Source organism: Delphinapterus leucas, chromosome 3 (genome assembly GCF_059928025.1).
Source record: "Delphinapterus leucas isolate spDelLeu-1000000601 "Yukka" chromosome 3, BTC_Dleu_Yukka2, whole genome shotgun sequence".
NCBI lineage: Eukaryota > Metazoa > Chordata > Mammalia > Artiodactyla > Monodontidae > Delphinapterus > Delphinapterus leucas.
In genome coordinates, this window is record NC_143131.1 from 73,935,137 (window position 1) to 73,960,114 (window position 24,978).

Below are 24,978 nucleotides of genomic sequence, written 5' to 3' on the forward strand. Positions count from 1 at the left end.
ATTTTGCATAATCTCAAAACTCACTGATGTGAGTCAATTTAAAATGAGTTTACTGACTTAACCACAAGATCTAATTGCCTGGGAGACTGCAGGAATGCACCATTTGAGCTCATTGGTCCTGACATTAAAAGACGTTAAATATTTAAAGTAGTCAAGAGAACCGTAGTTTTAGTTAAATAAATTTCATGTTTATCAGAATAATAAGGTGCAGACCTTTAGGAGATGCATTAAGTATGCAGTTTTATGGTAGTTTTGGTTATTGTGCATGAGTTTAAAATAATAGAAAGCTTGGAAACATGTAGCATAAATTACCTACCATGTTATTAAAGACAGAGATGTGTGATTTGTAGGAATAATGTGTAAGAGGCAGTCTAGTGTGGTTATGGGTAGAGCATCTGGAGGTAGACTCCTGGGTTCAAATCCTGCATAGCCACTTACTTAGCTAAGTAACACTGCCTGTGTTAACTAATCTGTCTGTGCTTTAGTTCCCTGAGCTATAGAATAGGGTTAATGATATCAGCACCTTCTTCACAGAGGTGTTGTGAAGATTAATTGTGTTGTTGTGTATAAAGTACATAGAACAACACTATATAAGCATCTGCTGTTATGATTTCGTTCTACAGGTCATGACATTTTTTCTTAAGGATATATGGAATCTTAAAATGCTATATAGTAATATGTAGAAAAATATATGAGGACGTCTGCAGTAAGTTCAAGCGTATTGCATTGAAAAATTCAGTAATTAACTTAAAGCTACAAATGTGATCTATTTCATGTCTCCTCCAAGACACATCCCTCATAATTTCTCACACTCTTGGATAATGTATTTCAAAGGGTGTCCCAAGGATCAGTTGTATTAGAATCGATAGGGCTGTCTGTTAAATGTAGATTCCTGGGCCCCACCCTAAACTCACTGGATCAGAATTACAGGGTTTGCAAATCAGCATTTTAACAAATGTTGGAGTTGATTGTTATGCATGACAGATTTTGAGAACTTATGTTCCCAGTCATACATGATTTGCCCTTCTCATGCTATAACTCACTCTCACTTTTTCTTACTTAGAACTTCAGGTGTCATCTTATTTCTCTCAACTCATGGTTCTATTACATCTCATGTTCAGGGATTTGAGATTTTTCTTTCAAAATTGCAACAGACCAAAGTTGTCTTTTTCTTACACATCCAAGGCCTGGGTTGCTACCTCCTCACCCCTCCATTCTGTATTCTCTTTCTTGGCCCTAGTTTCTTCCTTTCCCACTATTTGTCATAAGTGAGATGTAAAATCATCCTGGCTTTAGAATTCCACAAAAGATCTTCAATTGTCTCTGGTTTAGCCCAGAGCTCCCAGTTTCCCACCTTACCTAGGCTTTCCTGTTTTCCTTCTCTTTCATCTTTTTTCTTTCCTTCTCTCTCAGTACACACTCTTGGCTTAGAAGTCGAGGAAGAGTTTGCAGTTGGTGAGGGCGAGCTATTTTATTTCTTCTCCCAGGTCCCTTAGCCCCATGGCAGCTTTCTAAGAGAGAAGGCACAGGTGTAAAAAATGCCTCAGTGCTCCAGAATCTCTGTCCCTGTTGGTCTACGTCTGTTTCCTGGACTCTGTCTGAACTCTGCATCCCTGTCTATGGATTTTGCAGCCATAAACATGTGAGACATCATTAGGCAATCCCAGACTGCACTGTTTGAATATACTCGACTGAGAAAATTGCATTTTAACCCTAAAATATATCAAGGGCTGGTTTATGTGGTAGTTCCTAAATAGAAAGCTATGTTTGATTTGTGAGAAGATGGGCTTTAACTCAACTTTCATGTTGTTGCTTAGGTTTTACTTAGAATAAATTGGAGGGACTTTTTTTTTAAGATTATTCTTTTTTAAATTAATTAATTTGTTTTTATTTTTGGCTGTGTTGGGTCTGTGTTGCTGCACGCAGGCTTTCTCTAGTTGCCGCGAGTGGGGCCACACTTCGTTGCGGTGTGCGGGCTTCTCATTATCGTGGCTTCTCTTGTTGCAGAGCACGGGCTCTAGAGCGCAGGCTCAGTAGTTGTGGCACACGGGCTTAGTTGCTCCGTGGCATGTGGAATCTTCCCGGACCAAGGCTTGAATCCAGCTCCTCTGCATTGGCAGGTGGATTCTTAACCACTGCGCCACCAGGGAAGCCCTGGAGGGACAAATTTTTTTAATAAACTAAATTTAATAAATAAGTTTAAGGCAAGTTATAACTATTATGTTAATATGTAAGTTAAAGAACAAAAAGTACTTATGGATAGTAAACAGTACCGAAGAGCGTTGTGATTTTTGACTTATTTCTGTGATCACACATTTGCATTGGATGGCTTAATATTTGATGGATTTTTAGTTGCTTACTAACTCTTCACTCTTATCTGTAGGTAATGCAACGTAATGAAAGTATATTGGATATATTTTGTGAACAAAATCTTTTTTTGTTTTTTCCCTATAGGGATGCCCTCTGCATCTTTATTAGTAAATCTTCTTTCAGCTTTATTCATCCCTTTTGTGTTTGGAGAAACAGAAATAAGGTTTGCCGGACAAACAGAATTTGTAGTTAATGAAACAAGTACAACAGTTATTCGTCTTGTCATTGAAAGGATAGGAGACCCAGCAAATGTCACTGCAATTGTATCGGTAAGAAATGACAATAGTTCTGTTTTTACAGAAGTAGATAGGAAATGTTTTAGTTTCAGTGATAAGAATTTTTTAACTCTTTGAGATTGAGTAGTTCCATTATGATAAACAATTTGCAGATAAATGATTTATTCCTTTTATATCTGTTAGAGGTTTATAGAGTGCTCTAAGGTAGCATGTGCATTTGACAGTAAAGATATAGTATTTTAAAGATATAGGCTGATTATTTTAAAATGTTCATATGTTTATTTTAAAACAAAACCCCAAGATATGAAGAAGTATTTCTAAGTAAAAGAACATTTTATTTGGGATAACTTGGATTCTCATTATCTCTGCTTGGATTTACTACTTAGTATCAAGTGTCTTAGAGAAAATATATGAAATATTTAAATGTAGAGAAATGGCAATTAAAAAGAAACCCTTATGTCAGAGAGCTCCTTTTTTGGGAGAAATTAAGTATGTTAAGTAGAAGTTAGATGGAATTTGTTAAACTATTGCTCTATCTTGCACACAGTTTAGTTAGTAGATAGATTATATGTACATGTATTTGTGTTTAACCAGAAAATCATGTCATATGACCACTAAGGACATTGATATATTTGAGGCCCAAACTACTTGGAATTTTTATTTTAAAAAATAAGTTTTTTTTTTTTTTTTCCGGTACGCGGGCCTCTCGCTGTTGTGGCCTCTCCTGTTGCGGAGCACAGGCTCCGGACGTGCAGGCTCAGCGGCCATGGCTCATGGACCCAGCCGCTCCGCAGCATGTGGCATCCTCCCGGACCGGGGCACGAACCCGTGTCCCCTGCATTGGCAGGTGGACTTTCAACCACTGCACCACCAGGGAAGCCCCCCAAAATAAGTTTTTAAACAATAGGTTAAATCATCACATTGAGACACACTGTAAAAAGACACAAAGAAGAAAAACTGTCTATAAAAGAAACACAGTATTATAATTTGGTGCATTGCTTTTAGTTTTTAATTTATGACATGTATATATATTTATTGAATTTATTTTTAGTTTGAGTATATATTATATTTAATAACTTTTTACATATAATTTTGATTGTATTGTAATAATTTTTTCAGGTTGCTCTATCATATTCACAACTTTTCTTGATGGTGGGGTCATCATTTCCCAGTCATTTCTCAGCAGTTTTTCATAGAGGTTGCTTCCAATTTTTGCTGTTGTAAATATTGCTCTGATGAAACTGTTTACGTACATATCAATTTTTGTATATTTTGGATTGTTAAATGATTTTTTGGGTTGGATTACTGTGATTTTTCTCTTTATTTGTATCAGTGTCTCTTGATATTTAATGCTTTCTAAAAAGACTGTGCCACTTTTTTTGTGTCACTTTTTATATTAAGGTGTGAGAACAAGTTTTCCAACACCCTTAACAACTTACTTGGATTTTTCAAGTATTTAAAACTAACTTTATTTTGTAAATGAGAACTAGAAATTGACTACAATATCCCTATAGACATCCTTCATTTTTAGTTTATACTAAATTGTTTTTTTTTCTAGTAGCTAAGTTATTCATTTTGGGTTCTTTGGCAGAAGAAATCTCATTTGGATTTGCACAAGAAGTTGCTCCATTATAATTTCATAATTATTGCTCCCTTGAGAATCTTAGCAATGCTGATGTTACAGAATGAGGTCTTAAAAGGTTTTGAGGAAAAATTTATAACGACTAATAAATTGGTATGCTAAAAGAATTGGGTCCTTATTGGTGTTGTGGGAGAATATAAATAAAACTTCAGGTTTAAAGTTTTGGAAAGAGTAGTTTCTTTAAAACTGATAGGGAAATAATTGATTTTCCTGATGTATTTTGGCTACTTACACCTCTTCTTTGGGAGAGTTTTAACTACAATTTGTCTTCCCTGTTAGGTTTGCTGTAATCCACTTCAGATCAATCAAGAGGCAGAGAAAAAAATTTCACATCATTACTTTCCTTTATAATTATTACTTTTCTGTGAGGAATCTAATGATTCCTTTACCTTCTAGAGCGTAAACAAATGTTTTTATGTAGAATCATTTCTTCTTATAATGCTTTTTTTAAGGTGATTTTTATTAGTTGTTAGATATTTGTTTTGTTTTTCCACATCCTGTTTATAAACATCAGTGTCATTTGATGATTCATGTTTTTTTTGCCTGTTAATTGCTCTAATTAGCATCAATTTTGCTTGTCCTAACACTGTGTTATGTAAGAACTGTCTGTGTTTTCCATTTGATAGCTGTATGGAGATGACACCGGTGACTTTTTTGACACATATGCTGCAGCTTTTATACCTGTTGGAGAAACAAATAGGACAGTGTACATAGCAGTATGTGATGATGATTTACCGGAGCCGGATGAAACTTTTATTTTTCACCTAATTTTACAGGTAAGTCCCTTTTTCCCCAGTAAGTTTAAACTCTTAAAAATCTTACAACGCTTAAAAATCATTTTCTTTAGAGATGAGCCAATTTAAGTGCCTGGTGGTGGTTTTCATAGAAGCCAGAACTGACAATCTCTTTGGCAATTCCACGGTCTGGTTACTCCTCAGATAATCTTTTTAGAAGATTCTACAGCTAGTTTTTGGATTAATTCAGCTTATTTAGGAATTGCCATGACAGATGCTCAGGAAAACCTTGTCTTCCCTTTGGCCCTTTTCTCTTTTATCCCTCTTCTGCTACCAGATGCACAAAGAATGACCGTGACTTCTGAGTTCAAAGGAGAAGGGTACAAAAAGCAGGCTTGGCAGTGGGAGGTCCCTGTGCCTTAGAATAAATTTGGAGCGCCCCTGGGAAAAATGCTTGACTAGCCTAAGGTTTAATTGTCCTTTATGGCTGAGGCAGTGACGGCTAACACTGCTCTACTTAATTTTTCTGAAGTGAATTGAGAATTTTTTTGGAATGACTGGGTTGGTGTGATTAAAATTTTTGTGAAAATGGCACTTGAACCAGTCATGTTTTACTTTTGTAAGACACTCTTTTTTCGTATTTCTTTATGCTGCTATTGAATATTAATAGAAATGTAGCAAACTCTTCCCATATTTATTAGAAAAATTGCTTTAATATTTTAGCTTTAATTTGGTTCTATGATTTATAGAATAATTCTTAAGTTTCAGCACCTTCTATAGTGTAAGAAAAAGATCACATATGAATAGAATTTCATACTGTTAATTAATTCTCTGTTATATTAGTAATGAAATTAGAATATATTACTAGCCAGTGATTATTTATAGTTATAACAATTTATATTTTAATAGTGATTAATGGTTTTCAAAACTCTTTTGAAGAATTCTTGTTTAGAACTTAACCACGTTGACTTAGTTTTAATATATTTTCTTAATCTGTGCATTAAAAATATACTTGTCTTTTTATTCATATTCTGAATGATTACATAAAGACCAAAATCCTTTTAAAATAATCTCTTTTTTCCTCTTATGTTTAATTGCTTAATTTACTTTTGGGCTTTTATTTTAGAAACCTTCAGCAAATGTGAAGCTTGGATGGCCAAGGACTGTTACTGTGACAATATTGTCAAATGACAATGCATTTGGAATTATTTCATTTAATATGGTATGGTTATAATTTTTTTTTTTTTTTTTTCGGTACGCGGGCCTCTCACTGTTGTGGCCTCTCCCGTTGCGGAGCACAGGCTCCGGACGCGCAGGCTCAGCGGCCATGGCTCACGGGCCCAGCCGCTCCGTGGCATGTGGCATCTTCCCGGACCGGGGCACAAACCCGTGTGCCCTGCATCGCCAGGCAGACTCTCAACCACTGCACCACCAGGGAAGCCCTGTGGTTATAATTTGATTAATCTTGTGGTTGCTTAGATAACCGTCTATTAAATTTTGTGATGACTTTCTATGCTACCTAGAATCATCCTGTCTTTTGATATATAAATAAACTTTGGTCTAACTCTGTCTGTATTCCACATTCTGTAGACTGTCCTTTTGTTTTCCCTAAGATTTCTGTGAAATGAGGGGACCCCTATGATCGTGGTCATCTCTTGCCCTGATCTCTTTCTGCTGATCATTTCACCTGACTCATTTGTTACCTCCTCTGGTGGTCTCTAACTCAGATGTTGTCCTTGTCAGTTTGGTCTGCTATAACAAAATACCATAGACTGGGTGGCTTAAAAACCACAGAAATTTATTTCTTACAGTTATGGAGGCTGAGAAGTCCAAGATCAGGGCTTTAGCAGATTTGGTGTTTGGTGCAGGCTGACTTCCTGGTTCATAGACAGCTGTCTTTTTGCTGTGTTTTCATGTGGTGGAAGGGGCAAGAGAGGTCTCTGGGGTCTCTTTTATAAGCATACTAATCCCATTCATGAGGGCTCTGCTCTCATGACCTACTCCCCTCCCAAAGGCCCCAACTCCTAATAACATCACTTTGGGGGTTAGGATTTGAACATGAATTTTGGGGGGGACACAAACGTTCAGTCTGTAGCAGATGTTGTAACACAGTTCCTTGTGCTTGATGTCCTCAACTGGCACTTCAAAAAGCATTGTCTCTTAGCCTCCTCTGAAAGTTTAGAGTGATTCTAGACAAGAAAAATATATTGAAAGAACACTGAAAAAACCTATAGTAAACTTACAATTGAATAGCGGATGTTATAGCTCTTAAATATAGTTATTCTATATTTATTCCCTACCCTGAGATTTTCCTATTAATTACTATTTCTTGAAGGTTAAAACTCCATGTCATCTTCCTCAGTTTTGCTCAACAGTTCATTTTTTTCTCCTTTATCACCAAATTCCTGTGTCCCTGGCCAGTCCTATGTTCAGAGGGTTTTGTTCTTTAGAAAAAAACACACAACACAGGTGCCCCCCACCTTTGAGAAAAATTGTTTTCAGCTCTGAAATAAAAGAAAATTTATCTCAAGTAAAATTGGATATTGCAAGTAAGTTTTAGTCTACAATAAACTTCCTGGTGTGGAGTCTTTTTGAATCATGTTACTAATTATCATTACTAAAAGGTAATATGACACTCCCCAGCTTTTTATTTATTTTCCAATTTAGGTTGCTACTTCAGTTGGTGTATTTGTATGTCATTTTCTTAGCACCTTGAATTATCTTTGAAACAAGGTGAGCTTTAGATAAATACGATCTTTATAGTTGCAGTAGCTTTATTAAAATGGATATGTGAATAATGCCAAGGTAGTAGACGTTTTGTAACTTCCATTATATCAACATTTACAAAGATAAATAAATTAATTAATCAATCGCTTCTATTTGAATGATCTGGAATTTTTAATTATGAGCCAGACTCCCTTAATTGCTTAATTTTTCTCCCTACTTCTTTTCCTCTACACTCACTCCCAACTTTCATCCCCCACCTCATACTCACTTGTTTAAAGGTTTCTTTCCTTCTTTCTTTTGACATTAAATATCTTAGCCTCTGGGAGTGAGTCCTAGTCTTTAGCATTTGTCCTAGGTCCCTGACTGTTGTGGTCTCAGAGCTGCCAGGAAGCCTCTGACTAGGCACCTGCCCTGTGTGATTAAAATTAAACTAAGTAACTGTTGAGCTCACAGTTGTTACTACGTAGGCTGGCTTTGGTTTCCAGACTGGATGGTGATTATATCGATGATGATGATCACAATTATAGCCAACATTTGCTGGGTCCTCACTATGTGACATGTACTAGGATAAGCACTTAGACGTGAATTATTGACACCTCATCACAGCTGTTTGAGACAGGCGTTCCTATTGCTGTTGATGGATGGGGATACTGAGACTTAGTGTCACCTGCAGCCTTAGCTAGCATGTACCTGGCCACTCATCTCTTCTACCCTGCCATGCCAACACTGTGCAACATTTGAAGTCCTGGCTTTTTCTTCCCCTCAGTGATCATGTCCTGAAAAAGTCATGTCTGTTTTCAGTGGCTAGCTGACCAGTGAGGAGGGAGCAGTGGTTGGGAGCAAGGCTGAACCGTAGTCCCAATGAGCTGCCCTGGCTTGGAGGCACAACTCATTTCTGTGACCTCCTGGGCCCCTGGGAGCATTTGAGTTCATCATCTTTCAGTGAGATAACCTTTAAGATTCCTCAGCGGGACAGCTACTTGTTGCTGGAAGCAAGACAAGAACCTGCATCTTTTGCCTGACTAGTTTTATGTTCCCTTTATACTATTATTTTAACCTTTTAAGCGTTGTTAGCTACAGTTAGTGAATGCTAGGAAGCCCCACATTTTTAGAGCACAATGTGGATTGATTTGTCTCTGGAAAATTAGGATTTCTAAGGTAACAGTTTGCACGAGCTCCTGTCTCTGATTGATCAGCACCTGATGGTCTTTGCTCTTCCCAATAGCCTTTCTCAATCACAGTGAGTGAGCCCCCGGGCAGAAATGAAACTGTGCCTCTTACTCTCATCAGAGAAAAAGGAACCTATGGGATGGTCAGTGTGACTTTTGAGGTAAGTTTACTCTAAAATCATTTTAAATGGTAAAGCTTCAGAGTTCATACCAGATGGCTGTAATTTTAAAATCAAGGTCCTTTGTATAATAAGCATGACAATGAAAATAAAATAAAAGTAAATACTTTGATCATCTTATAAATTTCATGTTTAATATAAAACTGTTTTCCTTGCTGCTTGGATATACTGTTCTTATGTGAAACACAACATATCACTTTAGATTACAGGATAGATAATAATAAACCACAAATTGAATAATAATGTTAATTCTATAAGATTCATAGAACGTTTATGATAAATCTTTTCAAGGATATAAAATTTTAAAATGCTCATGGGTTCCTTAGGCTTATATAAAATTATTTAATATGTAGTCTTCCCCCATATACATTCCATTTAAAAAAATATACTTAACGGATGGTGTTAACAGCAGTTGTACTCCAAAATTTGGAAGAAAATTGGCTGTAGAAACGATAAGGCATCATCAGGTTATAGTGTTTTCAACTCTCTATGGATGTCTGAAGTTATTTTATTAGCTCTTGAGCCTTCTGTTATGTTGAAATAATTACAGCTAACATTTGTGGAGCACTTAATATTGCCATATACTGCTCTAAGTGCTTTACACTGATTATCGCTGCATGTAAACTCCAACTCTTACCAGCACTCAATCTCCCTCATGCCCTTTAAAATTTTTTCTCCATAGTACTTACCATCATCGGACACACATTTATTTATCTCCCATTTGTTCCTTTTCATTAAATGTAAGGTCCTGGTGGGTAGAAAGTTTGCCTTGTTCACTGCTATATCCTTAGTACCTAAAAAAGGGTTAGACACAGAGTACTTAATACTTTTCAAAAGGAATATGATTTTATTAAATATTCATATCTAGCCTGGAAAGTGGACATTATTACGCTCATGTTAAAGATGAGGAAAAAGCTGGACAGAGTTATTAAATACCTTGCCCAAGGTTACTCGGCCAGTGGTGGGACTGGTATTTGATTCCGTTACTTAAGAGAATACACTAATTGTGAATACATTCCGCTCAAGAAAAAGTACTTATAAGTTTTTTTGTCAGGTTTAATAGTACAGTTGAGAAAAAAAGAGAAAGCTTTTAGAAACCATGTAGTTTAATGTAATTATAGTCAAGATCTGTAATTATATTACAGGCCTTGACTATTATTTAGAAGGGCAGACTTAATGTAGGTTAGTATCATTCTTCTTCTTCTTTTTTTTTTCTTTTTGGTGGAAGTACCAGGATATATTTGTTTATTAAAAATTTTTTTTAAAGTATCATTCCTCTTGCAAAACATTTTAAACTAAATATGTCAGCTGATATCACAATAATGCTTTCTTATTCTTTTGAAATATTTCATGTTTATTGATGGCACTGTGTTTCCTTGCAGGTAGAGGGTGGCCCAAACCCACCTGAAGAAGATTTAAGTCCAGTTAAAGGGAACATCACTGTTCCTCCTGGCAGTGGAACAGTAGTTTATAACTTGACAGTTCTCGATGATGAGGTAGGATGTGTTAAGTGCTTAAAAGGGACAAGGCCTCTCCCTGTGTTACAGACATGTTAGAGAATATTATGTCAAGTATTAAATTATGTTCAGGATTTGAAATTATTCAAGAACATAGTCCTATGTGAAGTTAGTGTATTGTGGCCAATTATGCCTTAGCTATAAATATTTCTTTTGAATATATCTTATTAATATTTATCTTATTTAATTCACATGAAGTTGTGTATCTAAAAGGTGATGAACTTGCATGTAACTGACAACCACACTTAATACAAACATTTAAGCATTTTGTAAACCTTGATGATTGATTTTGCTAGTGATTTCAGTTTCGAGCAGGTACGGTACTACTTACCCAGCATAAATATTTTACTATAAAAGCAAAGAAAATTTGGTTGCATATGATATTCATTTTTTTAGATATTTTAAATGTCTACATTCATAGGAAGGCTTTTGTTATTTTTAATTTCACATTGAAGCTACCAAGGATTGAGATACATGACACAGCTAGTTTAACTGGTAAGGAAAGAATGAATTTGAACAATATGTACAAGGATGTCCCCCATGAGCTAACCAAAAGAAAACATGACTTTTAATAAAATAATCTTAGTATTATTAGTAGTAGTATTACTTAGTAGTATTATCAGAAAAAAAGGGAATAGCTGGGAATTTATAGTTATCTCCCTACCTTCCCACAAAAAAAATCATGAAACCAAATCCCAAGAGAAGAAAAATGAATTAGAAGACATTATTAGAAAAGAGTATTTCTCTTGAAAAAATGAAATATTAGATAGCATTGATAACTCTTAATTCATCTGGTTGTGAAAGCTAACAAAAACCTTTTGTCTATAGATCCTGGAACATTTAACAGGTTATAATTTGGGGGCAATGATTAATTATACATTTTAATTATAAATTTAAAAGCTCATCTTCTGAGGATCTACTATACAGCATGGTGACTATAGTTAATAGTATGGTATTGTATACTTAAAAGTTACTGAGAGTAGGATTTAGGTATTCTCTCCACACACACACACACACACACACACACACACACACACAGAGTTAACTATGTAAGGTGATGGATGTGTTAATATCTTGATCTTTGTAATCACAATGTATATGTATATCAAATCATCATGTTGTACCCCTTAAATATATTAGTTATATTTGTCGATTATTCCTCAGTAAAGTTGGGGGGAAAAAGATCATCAGTCAAATCATTACATTTTCTTTTTTGAGATAAATGCTTTACTTTTTATATTTCTATTGATGGAGGTAAAAATATATATTTTTTCACTTTCATTCATTTATAATGAAGTAAAAACTCAAATAGCACAGTAGAGATAATCCCTAGGATTTCTCTGTAGTTAAAAAAAGTTTCGGGACTTCCCTAGTGATGTAGTGGTTAAGAACCCGCCTGCCAATCCAGGCGTCACGGATTCGAGCCCTGGTCCAGGAAGATCCCACATGCTTCGGAGCAGCTATGCCCATGCGCCACAACTATTGAGCCTGCGCTCTAGAGCCCGCGAGCCACAACTACTGAGCCTGTGCTCTAGAGCCTGTGAGCCACAACTACTGAAGCCCGTGCGCGCCTGGAGCCTGTGAACTGCAACTAGAGAAGCCACTGCAATGAGAAGCTTATGCACCGCAATGAAGAGTAGCCCCTGCTCGCCGCAACTAGAGAAAGCCTGCGCACAGCAACGAGGACCCAGCGCAGCCATAAATGAATGAATGAATGAATAAATTTATTTACTTATTTTTTAAAAGTTTCATTTTAACAGTGTCATCATTTTGCCTAATAGTGACTCTTGTAGCTTGTTCTCCAGAGAGACATGATATGTATTTTGAAAATCATGTGATTGGTATCATATGTTTAAATCTTGAGATAGAAACTGTTTAGAGAGAAGCAAGAATAATTTGACATGATTGAAAACTAACAATTTGTATGTGATGTTAATGTAGTTTTCCAGATTCTTATCTATTATCAGACCTTGAATGCTGCTTCTGACCCTACCCACCTGATGAAACTAGTTTTTACTGTCAGATCTTTAGTTATCTAAAGATTGATCAAGGTTGAAAGCCATTATACTGACACTTCCTTACTTGTTCTTATCATTGCTTTATCTAAAATATGTTGTTTACCTTTGGAAAATATTTTAGTAAATAGACACTGAACAAGCCTCTTTATCTGCTCCCTTCAGGTAAAGATTTTTTTATTTCTATGTAATTGCATTGAAAAAAAAGGACTTTTCACACTTTGGTTTTTTTGCAGGTGTTTTGGTTATTGATGTTTTACCACTGTTTATATTTCTCTGACAGGTACCAGAAAATGATGAAATATTTTTGATTCAGCTGAAAAGTGTAGAAGGAGGAGCTGAGATCAACACCTCCAGGAGCTCAGTTGAGATCATCATTAAGAAAAATGACAGTCCTGTGAGATTCATTCAGAGTGTTTATTTGGTACCTGAGGAAGACCACATACTCACAATTCCAGTGGTTCGTGGAAAAGATGACAAGGGAAATATGATTGGATCTGATGAATATGAAATTTCGATCAGTTATGTTGTTATAACTGGGAATTCAACAGCACACGCCCAGCAAAATTTAGACTTCATTGATCTTCAGCCAAACACAACTATTGTTTTTCCACCTTTTATTTATGAATCACACCTGAAATTTCAAATAATTGATGATGCCATACCAGAGATTGCTGAATCATTTCATGTTATGTTACTAAAAGATACCTTACAGGGAGATGCTGTGCTATTAGTCCCTTCTGTTGTACAAGTCACCATTAAGCCAAACGACAAACCTTATGGTGTCCTCTCATTCAGCAGTATCTTGTTTGAAAAGACAGTTATAATTGATGAAGATACAACATCAAGGTAGGGTTTATTTTAAATGTTGTATTGCTACAATTATTTTAATATGTTATTCCAAGATTTAATATTTGTGGTGTTGGACACAGTGCTGAACTGTTAAGTGTATGTGTCATTTCCTTGACCATGGTTTCACTGTTGTTTTTCTATTTTGGGAGTGATATTTAAGTCACATATTTAAATATGCAGGTTAATTCACATTATGATAGTTTCCTAGGGCACATCTACATATCTACTCCTTCATATTAAAAACAGTCATTCTTTATGATTTGGATTCTGCTTTTACCAGTGTCTGGTGGCCAACTTGACATTGAAAATGCCCATTTTAAGGGAAATAGAGTGTATTATTTGACCATATATTTTTTTAAAAATTCTAGATTTGAAGAAATTACAGTGGTTAGAAATGGTGGCACTCATGGGAATATTTCTGTGAACTGGGTATTGACACGGAATAGCAGTGATCCCTCACCGGTAACAGCAGATATCAGACCAAGTTCTGGAGTTCTCCATTTTGCACAAGGGCAGATGTTGGCATCAATTCCTCTTACTGTGGTTGATGATGATCTTCCAGAAGAGGCAGAAGCTTACCTGCTTAAGATTCTCCCTCATACTATACGAGGAGGTGCAGAAGTGAGCGAACCAGCAGAGGTAGATCTCTTATTATACTTTACTTTTGGGAATATTTCTGTGTCATAGAACAGCTGAAGAATTTGACCACATAAAGCACATTTATGTTTAGTTTGATGTGACAGGAAGAGCACTGGTTTTAGAAATGGTGGTTACTTCCCTTGCTGAAGGTTGTCCCTCTGTAAATAAAAAGTTTGCTCTTAAAAAAATTCCACAAAGTTTTCAAATGTGTTTTTGATTCATCTTTTACTCTATTACCTATGAGAGTAATCATTTTTAGATGTGATACATAAATAAATATTAAAATTCAAAATAGCCTAGAAAATAAACCATTTGGTAATCTCAGATGTGAGAATTCTGCACTTTAATATTTTATTCCTTTATCTGCAGCTTTTGTTCTACATTCAGGATAGTGATGATGTTTATGGCCTAATAACATTTTTTCCTATGGAAAACCAGAAGATTGAAAGTAGCCCACGTGAACGATATTTATCCTTGAGTTTTAAAAGACTAGGAGGAACTAAAGGAGATGTGAATATGTTTTATTCTGCACTTTATATTCCTTCTGGAGATGTGGACCCTTTGAGAGCAAAAGATGGCATCTTAAATATATCCAGGAGAAGCAGCCTCATTTTTCCAGAACAAAAAACCCAAGTCACTATAAAATTACCACTAAGAAATGATGCATTCCTTCAAAATGGGGCCCACTTCCTAGTACAGGTACTTGAATGATTAAAATAATCTCAACTTTGGTTAAACTACAAGTGTGCTTATCTGTGTGAGAGAGTTAACCAGTCATTATTTTGCCCTCATTTATATTTTGGATTCTGTTGCTTACTAGAAGTTATGTAGGGAGTCCAAAGAGAGCCTGTCTGCCCCTAACACATATAAGGATGAATAAAACAAGGATTATACTAAAGTCTGTTTTAATCATGTGATAATAAAAGTAGATCAGACATGAAATGTAGGTCAGAATATAATGGATGATGTAATGGAGAAATTCATGAACTGTGAGTGGGGGAGGGCCAGGAGAGAGTGAGCCATTCTTTTGAGTTGATTTAGGAAAATGTGACATAGGAATATAGTTTGTAGAATAAATATGTTTTTCATGATGGATGCTGCAGGGAAAGCATTCCAGAAATAAAAAAAGCAATATGAGAGAAATTGTGTATATAACTTTAAATAGTATACTAAAAAATCTATTAACTGTAGGTAGAATCTATGGACTTCTATCTACTTAATAAGAAGAAATAAGGGCCCTATATTTCTCCATCTTATCTCTTTTATTTCTTAACTTTTATTAACCAGAGCATATTTTTATTGCCAAAGTTTGAAACATCTGTACTTATTTATGATACTATGGTTATGTTTTCCGTATGGTTGGTATTGGTTGATTTTGAAAATTAGAAAGCAATAAAGGGTGCTTATCAAATTTTGGTTATGTAAATAAATTTAATGCAGAACCAGATAGTATGAATGGATCAGTAAAGAAAGAATATATGATCTATGTCACCATACATTTTGCTAAGTGAAATATATATCAAATGAAATCTCATATTCCATTATTTTCTTTGAATAATGCTGCATTTAAATTTGTTTCATATTTTTGCCTAGACTTTGTTTTATACTTTATTATTGCTTTCTCTGGAGTTTCTAATTGCCCCTTTTTATTTACTTCTTTATTTTTGGCTGCACTGGGTTTTTGTTGCTACACGCAGGCTTTCTCTGGTTGCGGCGAGTGGGGGCTACTCTTCCTTGCAGTGTGCGGGCTTCTCATTGCGGTAGCTTCTCTTGCTGTGGAGCACGCGCTCTAGGCACACGGGCTTCAGTAGTAGTTGTGGCACGTGGGCTCAGTAGTTGTGGCTCACGGGCTCTAGAGCGCAGGCTCGGTAGTTGTGGCACACAGGCTTAGTTGCTCCGCGGCATGTGGGATCTTCCCAGACGAGGGCTCGAACCCGTGTGCCCTGCATTGGCAGGCGGATTCTTAACCACTGCACCACCAGGGAAGCCCTGCTCCTTTTTATATGCCATTCTTACCAAATTAGGTCTTCCAGCTGTCTTAGATGTGTTGAATGCTGAGTTTAGCTGTACCAACTGCTTTCTTCACTTGCTTCACACCTGCTACTTGGGACTGTTTTTTTCTGAACTCCTCAGTTTTCTTGATTTCTTGTCTTTTACTTCTTGGATTGTGTTTTAGTTTTGTTGAAATATATCTATCCTCAAATACATGTGCAGAAAAAGTATGTGCAAGGTAAACTTTTTGAGTCTTTGAGCACTGAAAATGAAATTTCTTACATTGATAACTGGCTTCGTAGAATTTCTAGATTAAAATAACTTCTTCTCCAGAACTTTAAAGGTATTGCCTTTTAGCTTCCAGAGTTGCTGATAAGAAATTTGAGGGGAAAGAAATCATTTACCTTTAGGTTAACTTGCTCTTTATTTCTGAAAGCTTTTTTTTTAATCTTGGCATTCTGAATTTCTCAGGGCTGTGTCGTACCTTGCTTAGCACTTGGTGGGGTGGGCCCTTTTATTTTGAAGACTTTTGTCTTTTTTTTGGGCTAAGTCACTGCTCATGCTTATATGGTTTGTGCATTAATTGTGGACTCCTAGTGGAGGTGTCTAGTGAGTGGCCCATTATGGGGATATATGATTTGTCGGTACGTAGGGATGCCTTTTTGCAATATGCCTACATATAGGGAGACCTTTTGTCAGCATTCCAAAAGCTTTGTGGTGGGAGATCTGCTTTTCACCTTTATTATTATAACTATTATTATTATTCTATTGTGTCTCCTCGAAATGGGGAAATTATGATACGATGCATCCTTCTGTCTATGAGGATAACCCACTTTTATGGAGGACCCTTGAATTCTCTTCTTGGGGTGATGGGTGAACAGAACATGGTGTCATTCACAGTTGTTTCCATTCCCCCTGCAGCTTGTGGAATGCTCTTATGAGATGACTGGCCAGATGGTGGGGGATCTGGGTCTGTGAAGTGGAATTGAGCAAGTGGTCAAGCCCATGGCCCTGACCTCATTGAGCAAGAAGTTAAGGCAATTAGAATGCTGCCGTCAGAGCACATTTAGAGAGATATTTAGAAAATTTTAAAAAGCTTTAAGTTTGACCTTCTAAAAAACATGTCATAACTTACTTTTTAAAGTTGGTCCTTTTAATATATGGAAATACATACTAATTTCACCAGTTTGCAATTAGGGTAGCATTTCCCAAACTTAGGAATTCTCAGGTGCCTCTGGGAGATTTAAGTAACTTGTTGAGAGGAGTGTCAGAGTTTATTGTGGGTTTTTGTGTTTGTTTGTTTTTTTTTTTGGCATCAGTGCTCTCCTTTGCCTTCTCTGTGGTTGGTGTCCTTTGTATTCAGAGCATTCTTATTAGTAGACATTGTCTTGGTCAGTTCGGGCTGCTATAAAGACTACCACAGACTGGGTGGCTTAAACAACGGACATTTACTTCTCACAGTTCTGGAGTCTGGGAAGTCTGAGATCAGAATGCCGGCATGGTGGGGTTTTGGGGAGAGCCCTCTTCCTGGTTTTCAGACTGATGTCTTTTTGCTTTTTGTCCTCACATGGTGGAGAGAGAGAGAGAGAGGATGCAAGCTCTTTGGTGTCTCTCCTTATAAGGGCACTGATCTATCATGAGAGATCTACCCTCCTGACCTGATCACCTCTCAAAGATCCCATCTCCAAATACCATCAAATTGGGCATTAGGGTTTCAACATGTGAATTCTGCGTTTGGGGATACAAACATTCAATTCATAGCATATATGTTTAAGGCTTTTGTCCCTAGAACCTCAGTATTCAGTTCTCCCTCTGTCTCCTATCCTGCATAGGTCAAAACTCATAAGAGAAACAAATTATTAAAACAAGTGAAATGAAGCAAAGGTTTCACACAGTTGCTTTTGCTTTCATGGAGGCCTGGGCATCCTGGAATTCCTGTAGTAGTTGCAGTGACATGACATGAGTTTGAGAACTGATGATGCAGAAGGATTGATTTTGAGTTGTAGAGAACTTTTCTGTTTTACATTTCTGATATCTTTTTTTACTCTGCCTCAAAACCAGTTTTTACTGTGGATACAGACCCCGTATATCTATGCCAATATTAGTAACCTTTATATTAAGCTTTCAGTCTCTTGAAAATATCCAGTATCTCTATCCAAGTAGCTGCAGAGAATCCTTTTGTAAACAAAACTTTATTAAGAACCTTCAATCGGTCAGATATTCTAGCTATTTTATTTCAGCATTCTATATGAATATGACAGAATTTATTTTAGACAACACTTGAAAAGAAAGGAAAAGCTTGAAGAAGCATGTAATATCTGAATTTTGGTGATCCCGGGTTAGAAATCTGTTTGCACCACTAATTCCAGACTCAATTTTTTATCTATCTCTGTATTCAGTTGAAAAACAAAGGTCTTACAGTGCAGACAGTCAATTTAACACTTTAGGACAAAAGGTCATTATTAGTCACTGACACAATTCCTTAAAGTTCAAAACAGCTGTAGGTTCTGGAAGGCTAGTTGGAATTAGAAGGTTGTGTAGTTTGTATAGTACGTAATGGATGAGCAATTCAAGAAAAGGAGGCATCAGACTCTGCATGGAAAGCTGAATGAGGCTGAAGAAAGGAGAATCTGAGACATGAGCTCCTCATTCTTCAGTAAGCCTCTCAGCTAAAATACGTTAGTTTGAGATACCGTTTTTGGCAGGCATGGGGTTACTAATGTGCTGTCTCGGTTGCAAACTGTCTGGAAGCAAAGAACGACTCTTTATGAATGGAGTAGTTTGATTTAGCAGACGCTTAAGGAACCCAGACAAAAAGGCTTAGAGACTAGGAAATAAGCCATGGGAAATTAGCATTTTTCTTTTGATCAGTTCATTCCGTAGCCTTCTATATCTTCTTTATCTGTATTTTCCAAAAATACTATATTTAGAATTAATTCTGTAACTGTTTTGATAAATGTAGGTAGAATATGAATTTTCTTCCTTTCTTTTTGAAAAGTTTTGAAGTAAAAATAAGTCATTATTTTCCTTGATATATTCAACAGTATTATCAGTTTAACTCTTTGTGAATGTATGAGAATGAGAGTGTTCATTCACAAACACGTGCTAACTCACACAAGACCAGTGTATTTTAAAAAGGCTTCACCTCCATCCAATGCACACTTTATATTTATATGCCATTCAAATATATATTTTTAGTTTCTTGTGCTATTTTTAAAGATAACTACATATATATGGGTATGTATATTCTTTTTCTCTAGAAGGAATGACAGTTATACTTACGTGGTTTTAACTATGTATCTTTATGTTTCATTTATTTTATAAAGTAAATGCAGTATCCTAAAGAACCGCATGTTATATTTTACTTGACTTAGTCCACATACCAGTATTTAGCAAAATTGGTCAGTCTGATTTCTTTTTTTTTCTTTTACCCGAGTGAATATTTACCAGTCATGGAATTTTTGATATTCTTCTCCTGTATATTATTTTCAAAGCAAAGTGTGTTACATTTAAAAAGGCATTTACTTTTACCCTTAAAATGTGTATTGTTCATCACAAAATGTGAGCGTATGTGCAGGATCAGTACAGTCCTTGTCCACAGGTGTCCACAGTATCAACTTAAATCACCAGTCTCTACAGGTGGTTACTTAGTATCATTGTTTCCACATTACAAAGCCTAACAGAGGGCTCTGAAGAGTGGGCAATCCATAATGCCCTGTTAAGTTCACAGTTGCTTTTTAACTTAAAATCTCTATGCTTTTTGCAGTCCTGTAATGATTGTCTATGCCTACATTCATGTGAACACTGTGAGGATTGATAAGTTGGATTTTGAAAAGTTAGAATATTAAGATGTTGAAAGTTTTGATATATCAGGATTCTTATAGAGCTCATTTTGTCTTGTAGGGATAAATCAACAAGTCTATTGTGTAGCTGCTGTACTTAATGTCATGTTGCAGGAAAATACTGAGAAAGACACAGACACACAAGAGGTGTATAGTCCTGTTGGGAAGTAAAAGTCTAGAACACACAAAATGCTGATAAGCAATATGTGAAGTTTAACGTTAATTTCCACATTTAGTGAGTGTAGCAGTAGAAGTTCAGGAAGAGGTAGAAGAAAGAGGGCTGGAGAATCCAAGGAAATCTTCATGGGAGAGAGGGATATTTAACTAGTCTTTAAGAGCGAGTACATTTTGACTTGTGAGATGATGGAAGGAGGCCATTCTACATGAGGAGAAACTGTGAAAGTTACTCTGAAGGTCATGTTCATTAATCACAGGGACATTATATGTTATACATGTGTCACATTTCTTTAAACATAAAGACATATTAAGTCACATTGGGAGTTCTGAATGGTCTTCTGATCGTGAATTTTCTCTGGCAGAGAAGGGGAGTGGGTGATTTGATTGGAGGTGTGGGTCAGTGGAAGAGAGGAGGGAAATGTGGGCAACTCGCCAATATTTGGCTTTACATCAAGGTAGTTGGGTATAGGCAACAAGGAGGAAAAGCGGATGGTGGTATTGGTGAAAATAGTGGTTAGAGGACATGGAGCAGAGATAGTGTTTTCTCTTTGGCACATTCTATCTGTAAGGTGTCTCTGATGTTTATGTCATATTCAGTGGCAGTTGGTTATAAAGATTTGGAATTTGAAGGAGAGATCCAGAGGTTATTATGGAGAGGGTATGGAATTATAAGATAAAGGTCTTAGGAAGAACCCTGGGGAATAATAATAATTGAGGATCAGAAAGAGCTCAAGAAGCCAGTGTGGGAGGTTGAATCAGGTGGTGAATGAAGAAGGAAGTTGCCAAGTTATTGGTGGCCTTACCCATGCTTATTTTGTTTTCCCATGCAATTAAGACTTTAACATTTTTCTTAAAAATGTCTTTTCTTTCCACTTTTATGGCTTTTTTTGTTTATTATAGTTGGAAGATCTGGAGTTGGTGAATATAGTTCCCCCAATCCCACCCATAAGTCCTAGATTTGGAAAAATCCGAAATATTTCTTTAGTGGTTACTCCAGACATTGCAAATGGAGAAATTGGCTTTATTAGCAATCTTCCAATCATTTTGCATGAACCAGAAGATTTTGCTGCTGAAGTGGTAAGTAGGCTTTTTCTTGTTGATGGGGCCTAATGAGTTTGAGATAATGTAAAGACACTGTTCTTTTGAGGGGGAGATCTAGTTAGTTTATAGAGTTAACAGATCTTGAAAAGCTTCACCATTTACAGCAAGCCTTCAATATGTAACTTGACATAAGTAACTGACGAATGTGTGATTTTCATCATCTTTTGCCATATTCGATAGAATAAAATTAGAATTAATTGCTCACAGCAAAAGTAGGATATTTTGATGACGCTGCGTTCAGCTAGTGGTATGACATTTGGTAGAGTAATAGCCAAACACAGTTTTTTTTTATTGGCCAAGTCATATGTACCACAGGAATCTTTGACCTTTTCTATTTCTGAGCACTCCTCATGCTTGCCTTGGGCAGGATTCAGGTGACGTCCTATACTTGGTGGTGGAGGTGATGGTGGTAAAGTAGTGGATGCCAAATCTTCGGAATTATATATATATATATATATATATATATATATGTAGATATATATATATCTATATATATATATGTAGATATATATATATCTACATATATATATAATTTTATTTACATATATATGTAAATTTCTGGATACACACACACGGACACACACAAACATGCGCACATATACAGCACCTCTCCCTGCCTCCCCCCACCCTGGTTGAATTTTCCTGCCAGCTATATAGGGACCACTCTGGTTTTTGACCTTACCATTCCCTGAGCCACAGTCTGTCCCTAAAACCCTCTCCAAGTCTCTTACACTTAGATTTGGTTTAAACTGGGTTGCAGTTGAGATCAGCAATGTGGAGAGTTGTTTTTGTTATCAAACCCTCATGTCAAAATATGGTGACCACAACTTCCTTTGTATATTTGATTCTGTGAAGTGGCAGAGAAGCTCTATTTTTCAAGACGGTTTTGACTTTTTATATTTTCATAATATTTTTATATTTTTCTTCCAAAAACTAAAAAGTATTCAGTTTTTTTCTGAAAGAATGGGTTGTTTTTATTCATTTATCTTACAAAGCTGTACATTTACCATTTCATATTTTTCCCTAGAGGGAAATTAGCTTCTAGGGAAAGTTTTGGGCTCTGTGAAACCTGCATTCTTCCCATCCTGGGAAACAGCAGAAAGAGTGAGAATTTCCCTTTGTTCTCTTTGTCCCCATCTACAGCCTGGCCACGCCCACCCTCTTGGGGTGATTTAAGAGCCCAGTCCTTTCTTACTTTTTTTTGTCTTTTCTAAGAATCTTACTTTGCTTGCTAGTCTACAGACTTGACCGTTGCTAGCCAAATTAGAAAAATGGTTAGTGAGGAAATATCTTCCATGTTTTTCAAGATGGCCTATGTTCAAGGGCAAAGAGCAGAGGATACCTTTTTTAGGCACTTAAAAAGAATAGCATTATATACTATTAAATATTTGTTTACATTCTTTGTTTGAAGAAAAACTTCATTATGATCTGCAGTGATCCTTTTCTTATACATACTTAAAGTGTGCTGCACTTAAATAAAACTACCAAATACAATTTGTTTCAGAATTATTATAATAGTTTCCATTTATTTAGCTCATGCTATGGAGAGACACTTTAATCTTCACCAGGAACTTGCAAAATAGGGAACCACTAGCTTCATTTCACATGTGGAAATTGAGGTCAGAGAGGTTAAGTAACTTGCCCAGGGTAACCCAGAGCCATGATTTGAGCATCTGATTTTGTTTCTGCTGCATTTGTTGTGTTGGTTAGAAACATTTCTTATTTGTATTATTATTTTCTTATTTTGCCCCCTGTCACATTAGGATGCATTTGACATAACTGTGTACTTCCCAGATTTAGTCACAAAAGCTTATTTTTCAGTTTGTATTGTGATATTAAATTCTTTTTTTTCAGAGAACTTCTGATGGAAATTTATTCTTTAGCCATTGTTCTGTGTTTTTCATGGTTCTTTGGCTTTTAAAATGAAGTCTTTTTGTTAAGACAAATTCCAGGTTAGGCGGGTTTTTGGGTGGGGGAAATTTAATAGAGAAGTTTGATTAGCAAAAACTAATATAAAATAGTCAAATCTGAAATTATCATCATACTTAAAGAAAGCTTGTTCAATTGTGCTTTTAATATCATTTTAATTGTTCACTTCTCTATGCACAATACCTAAACATATTCATATAACAAGTGTATGCACTAACTGAAAAGCTTATGTAATTTGTGAGCATGTATTTCAGAAGAACTTGTTCTGTTTTCTTTTTATAAGGTATGCATTCCCTTACATCGGGATGGAACTGATGGCCAGGCTACTGTCTATTGGAGTTTGAAGCCCTCTGGCTTTAATTCAAAAGCAGTGACCCTGGATGATATAGGACCCTTTAATGGCTCTGTTGTGTTTTTATCTGGGCAAAGTGACACAACAATCAACATTACTGTCAAAGCTGATGACATACCAGAAATGAATGAGACGGTAACACTTTCTCTAGACAGGTAATAACCCATTTAGGTAATGTTTAGTGACATTTATATGTTCACGTTCTCTGAAATAATTTTGTTTCTTGTTTTAATTCTTTTCTCCACATTAAGTAAAAAGAAAAAACTAGATAACGTCATGCTGACCTTCTTCTGACTTTTCTGATGTTTGTTGATGGCTTTTGGTTAGACTGTTATAACATAGTGAACTCTTACCCTGCTATTTATCATGAAGAAACATTACATAGAGAATTTATGGAAGGTATTAGATACATCTTAAGCATAGCTAATATGTTGCTATTTTCAAAAAATAGGCAGCAGCAAACCCAAAATGTTAGGTTAGCCAAACATCTCTGCTGGCTTCATTTTCATCAGGGAAGAGGATTAGAGCTTTTTTGAGTGAGTAAAAAGAAAGTGTTAATCTTCATATAATGAAATTCTCTTTTTTACATGAAATTTAACATTAAATAATACTAATTTTCCAGAGAATAAAAAATAATACAAATTTAAGGGGTATTTTTAAGTAATAATAAGGATTTAGTTAACATTTCTCAGTAAGTAATTTATATCAAGAAAATACCACAATCTCTCAAAGAGAAATTTTTTTCAGCGAGTCAGAAAATTCCAAAAATAAAAAACTACTGTGCTTAATTGATGTTAATTAAAAAAATTGAAACCAAGCTTATCTACTACAGGTCTCTATATTAAAGTTGATACATATTAGAGAAGGTTAATATGTGACTTGAGGGCTTTGCAAAATTTTTATTTTAGAAACAATAAAATTCGTAGATGAATCAATACCTGTTATTTTATACTGTTTTAATCAGGACTGAAGTAGTAATAATTATTTTATGTAACCCCAGGTCCTCTCCAAATTTTACTCTCAGTCTCTTGTAGGTTTTTCTATGTTGGTGTATTGTGTAAACACATTTTATAAAACTTATGAGTAGTTTTTATTTTTATGTGGAAGAAAAATTCAGAATATAGGGAACAAATCTGTTGAATGTCTGCTGTTCATTTTGTGTGCTTTCAGTACCACATTGTGTTTTCTTCCTTTTTCTTAACATAAAAATTAAAACAAAACAAAATAGGCAAACAAACCAAAAAAAGCAAAAACCATATACAACACACACACACACAAACACACATGCACAGTCTAAATGACTTATGGTTTTAATATATATTTTCCATTAAATCTTAAGGAAAGATATTTCATATGATGAAAAAATTGGTGAAATGTTAACCTGAAATTATTAGTTTTTCACTTGTGTGCTTTTTTTCCTTAAGTTAGATTTGAGTACTTATTAAATCAGTGGACAGTCTTAAAAACAAACTAAAGAAAAATGAACAGCAATTATAAACCAAAGA

At 35.6% G+C, this 24,978-nt stretch overlaps 1 protein-coding gene across 1 annotated transcript in view; it reads left to right on the forward strand.

The window, feature by feature from the left end:
- The window catches only part of ADGRV1 (adhesion G protein-coupled receptor V1), a 199,633-nt gene that overhangs the window by 16,154 nt on the left and 158,501 nt on the right, over positions 1–24,978 (forward strand). The window contains exons 2-11 of the mRNA XM_089908569.1: positions 2,455–2,639; positions 4,875–5,024; positions 6,109–6,204; positions 8,935–9,039; positions 10,440–10,553; positions 12,873–13,438; positions 13,810–14,080; positions 14,450–14,779; positions 20,992–21,168; positions 23,405–23,628. Coding sequence (XP_089764695.1) covers positions 2,455–2,639; positions 4,875–5,024; positions 6,109–6,204; positions 8,935–9,039; positions 10,440–10,553; positions 12,873–13,438; positions 13,810–14,080; positions 14,450–14,779; positions 20,992–21,168; positions 23,405–23,628 — 2,218 coding nt within the window. The remainder of the gene's footprint in view (positions 1–2,454; positions 2,640–4,874; positions 5,025–6,108; positions 6,205–8,934; positions 9,040–10,439; positions 10,554–12,872; positions 13,439–13,809; positions 14,081–14,449; positions 14,780–20,991; positions 21,169–23,404; positions 23,629–24,978) is intronic.